General features: G+C 48.0%; 1 protein-coding gene across 1 annotated transcript in view; it reads left to right on the top strand.

Moving 5' to 3' along the window:
- The window catches only part of m1ap (meiosis 1 associated protein), a gene marked incomplete at both ends in the record, with an annotated part of 32493 nt that overhangs the window by 20526 nt on the left and 6967 nt on the right, over positions 1 to 5000 (top strand). Inside the window, one exon of the mRNA XM_080544078.1 lies at positions 3219 to 3404. Coding sequence (XP_080400204.1) covers positions 3219 to 3404 — 186 coding nt within the window. The remainder of the gene's footprint in view (positions 1 to 3218; positions 3405 to 5000) is intronic.

A 5000-nucleotide genomic window follows, 5' to 3' on the forward strand; every position in this document is an offset into this window, starting at 1 on the left:
AGAGAGAGAGAGAGAAATGATGGGAGGGATGGAGGGAGGGACACTCACAGAGATATAGATAGACAGAGGGAGTGGCAGATAGGGAGAGAGAGACAGAGAGGGAGGAGGAGGGAGGGAGGGAGGAAGGGGGGGAGAGAGAGGGAGACAGAGAGCGATAGAGAGGGAGGAGGGGGTAGTCATGTAAAAGGGAGAGAAGAGAGAGGACAGTACCCATTATGTGATTATGTTCATGCAGTAATTGGTGAGTCACTCTGACAGGAAGAGGATGTGGTGTACGGAGAGGGCGGTGTCGGGGGAGGGGAGGAGGGGAGTGTCGGGGGAGGGGGGGAGGGTCGCGGAGGGTTGCGGGGTATGGGAGTGTCGGGGGAGGTGGGGCAGGCACATATCCTTTATGTGCTGACAGGTCATAGGGGTTGTGAATGAACGGATTTGGCAAGTTTGTCTTCCCTCGAAAAGGTGTGTGTGTGTCTGTGTGTCTTTGTGTGTGTATGTGTGTGTGCGTATGTCTGTGTCTGTGTCTGTGTCTGTGTCTGTGTGGGTGTGTGTGTGTGTGTGTGTGTATGTCTGTGTCTGTGTCTGTGTGTGTGTATGTCTGTGTGTGTGTGTGTGTGTGTGTGTGTGTGTATGTCTGTGTGTGCGTGTGTGTGTATGTCTGTGTGTGTGTGTGTGTGTGTGTGTATGTCTGTGTGTGTGTGTGTGTATGTGTGTGTGTGTGTGCGCCCCTTTCTGCACCACTTAATCTCTTCGCCTTTTTTTCATCTTTGTCTCTTCATCCGTCAACGCCGTATTGTTGCCGTTCTACTGTTAAGGCCCACACTGTTTACTACAGACCTCTCTCCTTCAGTGTTTCCTCCCTCCTTCCCTCCCTCCCTCCTCTCCCTCCTCTCCTCCTCTTCCTCCCTCCCTCCCTCCTCTCCCTCTTCCTCCTCTCCCTCCCTCCCTCTCTCCTCTCCCCCCCTCCCTCCCTGCCTCCCTCGCTCCCTCCTCTCCCTCTCCCTCCCTCCCTTCCCTCTCTTTCCCTCCATCCTCTCCCCGCCTCTCCCTCTCCCTCCCTCCCTTCCCTCTCTTTCCCTCCATCCTCTCCCCTCCTCTCCCTCCTCTCATCTCCTCCCTCCCTCCATCCTCCCCTTCAACAATGACACACTACATGATGAAACATGGTCACCACTCTCCGTAGTATCAATCACAACCATAAACCCATCAGGTCTGATCACATCCATTGATCACAGTAATGTATTGATTACAGGAAGGTCGATGATGTCATTGAGTGTTGGAAACCTTTGGGTGTGGTCGAGGATGTTTTACCATTGTCAGTCGATCAAATCAATTACACACGCACACACACACACGTGCATGCATTCACACACATGCATGCACGCACATACACACATACACACACAGATCTTCACACTACTGTACACATACACACACACGCACACTCACTCACTCACGCATGCACTGACCCACGCAGGCACGCACACACACACACACACACACACACACAGATCTTCACACTAATGTCCTAAAGTGCTATGATCAGCAACAAGGGCCATAAACCCCTACACCTCCCAAAACAGCAAGTGCAGGAAATCGATAATAGGATTCCTGTTTTCATTAGGTTTGTCCAACCTGCATCCCGTAGTCAGCATGTATTGTCACTGTCAATCCTCACAAACACACAGTGAAGAGATACACACACACATATACACACACACACATATACACACACACACACACAGTGAAGAGACAAGGTTTTCCCCAGGTCTGGCCCAGAGAGAGAGAGAGCTCTGTGGTAATGATGGGGGGAACATGCAGGGCAGCAACCTTTCTGCTGTCTCTGTCTTTTATCTTCCCTCCATCCTTGCATATCTCCATCCTCCATTTTCCCATCCCTCCATTCTCTCCAGTCCAATTCCCCAGACAGTAATTTGTGTAGAGACGATCGATTCCGGGTTTCTCTTTTCCTCTCAATCCACCACTCTCGCTCCCTCTCTCTCTCTCTCTCTCTCTCTCTCTCTCTCTCTCTCTCTCTCTCTCTCTCTCTTCCCCCAACTCTCTCCATTTCTATCTCACATCTAAGATGTTGAACTTGTGCTCCTGTCTCTCTCTCTCTCTCTCCCTCCCTCTCTCTCTCCCCCTCTCCCATTAGCTCTGTAGTGATGAGAGATGAGGGTATTAAATATTGAGCCCCAGAGGACTCCTGCAGGCTCTGGGCTCTCTCTCTCTCTCTGTTTCTCTCTCTCTCCCTCCCTCCCTCTCTCTCCCTCCCCGTCTCTCTCTCTTTCTCTCTCTCTCTCTCTCTCCCTCTCTCTCTCTGTCTGTCCCTCTCTCTCCCTCCCTCTCTCTCTCTGTCTGTCCCTCTCTCTCCCTCTCTCTCTCTCTCACTCTCTGTCTCTCAGGCTGTGGGCTGTGTTCTGCTGAAGCTGAGGCTTCATCGTGATAGATGGTCCCATCTGTAGACGTAGTGCTCTTTACTCAAAGACCACAGGAGAGAGAGAAAATACATGGGGAGTGAAATACTGTATATGTAGAGCTAGAACGACTAGACTATAGTTAGACTCCCTGCTCCAAACTCAAAGCCACAGGACAGGGAGAAACACATGGGGAATGATATATAGATGTAGAGATAGAATGACTAGACTGTACTGTAGCTAAACAAAGCAACAGAGGGGAGGATAGACATAGCTGTACTAGATTCTGTTTATCAATGTTGCTCAAAGTGTCATCATCCCGACAATGTAGGTGCATAGAGGTGGAATTAGAGGGTGGAGATTCTACTCAGCGGGACAGATTTCACATTCAAACTGGAGTACTCTACCTCCCTCTAGGGGTCGGAGACGGGAACTGCCACTCAGCAGATCATCAGTTCTCTAACTACGTAGATCTAAAAACTTCAGTATAGAGTTCTGGTTCTAGCTACTGGAGTTAGTTCTAAGATTCTGGTTCAGGTGTGTTTATAGACAGACAGACAGGCAGACAGACAGACAGGCAGGCAGACAGTCAGACTAGACAGAGAGACAGACAGACAGAGAGGCAGACAGACAGATAGGCAGACAGGCAGACAGGCAGGCAGACAGGCAGGCAGGCGGGCAGGCAGGCAGGCAGGCAGGCAGACAGGCAGGCAGGCAGGCAGACATGCAGGCAGGCAGACAGACTGATACTTCAGATAGACAGTCAGAGATGTATCTGAGAGACAGATCTGGTCATTGTGTTTCCAGACAGTTTGATGTTGGGGACAGAGATTGACCTGCAGCGGGTGGAGAACAGCGTGGTCGCCATGGAGACGGTCCTGAAGGCGTGGCTCCACGACCAGGGTGGGGACAGGGAACACCTGCACCTGCTGCTGCCCCCCGGCCTCAACACAGGGACCACCACGCCCAGCCACGGCCAGAGACCTAGCCCAAGTACTATACCTCACCTACTACTGCCTACTACTACTGCCTACTAATACCTCTCCTACTACTAATACTAGGGATGCACCAGAGGTCCGGCCACCCAATGTATTCGGCCGAATGTGTGAAAAGACAGAATGTTTACCGCCGAATAGTAGCAGGGTTTTTCCTGCATAGAGAACAAAACGGTAGTATTTTCTACAAGCGTTGCACTCTGTAATTCTGTGATTTCTAACTGCAATTGCGGCATTGTGCCAACGTGGTGGCGAGGGAGCTATTTTACCCTAAACCTGGTGGCGCTGTACTGCAAATAAGCGTAGCTTTCGTGTCTGCTAGCGAAATAGCTGTGCACGTAAGAACAAAACAGGGAACAAGCCGACCAGCCAGCAACATGTTGCGCCCTTGCGCACTTTGCGCACTTGTTGCTTTGTCCCCCCAGAATGACAAGTTGAGCCTATACTAGCGTTAGTCAGTGCTACTTTTAATGTATTATGCAAAATGATCAGTTTTGAAGTCTATCAGCAGGGTACGTTAAGGTTTTTTCCTACTTCTCAAATCTACTTGCCCCATCTACATTTTTACTTGCCCTGCCTACCGTTGCCGGCTGTGCGGCGCATAGATTTCTCTCACAACATACTTCTAACTAAGATCCGTTGCCTGTTGATTGTGTGTAAATCGCTACAGAACACGTTTCTTAAAAAACAGTGTTCATTAGCTATATTACATCAATCATTATATTTAATAGTAGATGAGAATTGGTTCCAACTATTAACTTATTTGTAGCATGGACGGGTAAAAGCAATGTGTCAGAAATGTAACCTGTCAATCAGTAGTCATTTCAGATCAGTGAAATGATAAGTGCTATTTCAGAGTATTCAGACAGGGCCAATTACACCCTCCGTGCCCTCTCTGTACAGGTGAGCCACATGTTTAATGCCGGGTCACAGTTCACATTAAGGGTGGGTAACTCACGATACAATAACCGTATGATATTTTGCGCCCCGATGGTATCACGATATAGCGATGCGATATTCGATACATTGTAAGTCATCAACGATACATCACAATATCTGTGTTAACTGAAGAAAAAATACCATTATAAAAGCAGGAATTATGTTTTTTATTCTGAAATATTTTGGGGGGGACTTTTATTCTGAAATATATTTTCTGGGACTTTAATTCTGAAATATTTTTTGTGGGACTTTTATTCTGAAATATTTTTTGTGGGACTTTTATTCTGAAATATTTTTGGGGGGACTTTTATTCTGAAATATTTTGGGGGGGACTTTTACTCTGAAATATATTTTCTGGGACTTTTATTCTGAAATATTTTTTGTGGGACTTTTATTCTGAAATATTTTTGGGAGGACTTTTTTCTGAAATATTTTTTGGGGGGACTTTTATTCAGAAATGTTATTTTTCAGACTTTTAGGGAGTCTGCATAGGGAGCCATAGCACAAACCTTACCTCTCTCTCTCTCTCTCCCACACACACACACACACACACACACACACACACACACACACACACACACACACACACACACACTCACTTTCTCTCACTCACACACAGACAGTTGCCAGTCTGCAGTGCCATAGCCAACTTCTG

This window comes from Nansenia antarctica (genome assembly GCF_963989245.1).
Source record: "Nansenia antarctica genome assembly, chromosome: 13".
Classification (NCBI taxonomy): Eukaryota; Metazoa; Chordata; class Actinopteri; order Argentiniformes; family Microstomatidae; genus Nansenia; species Nansenia antarctica.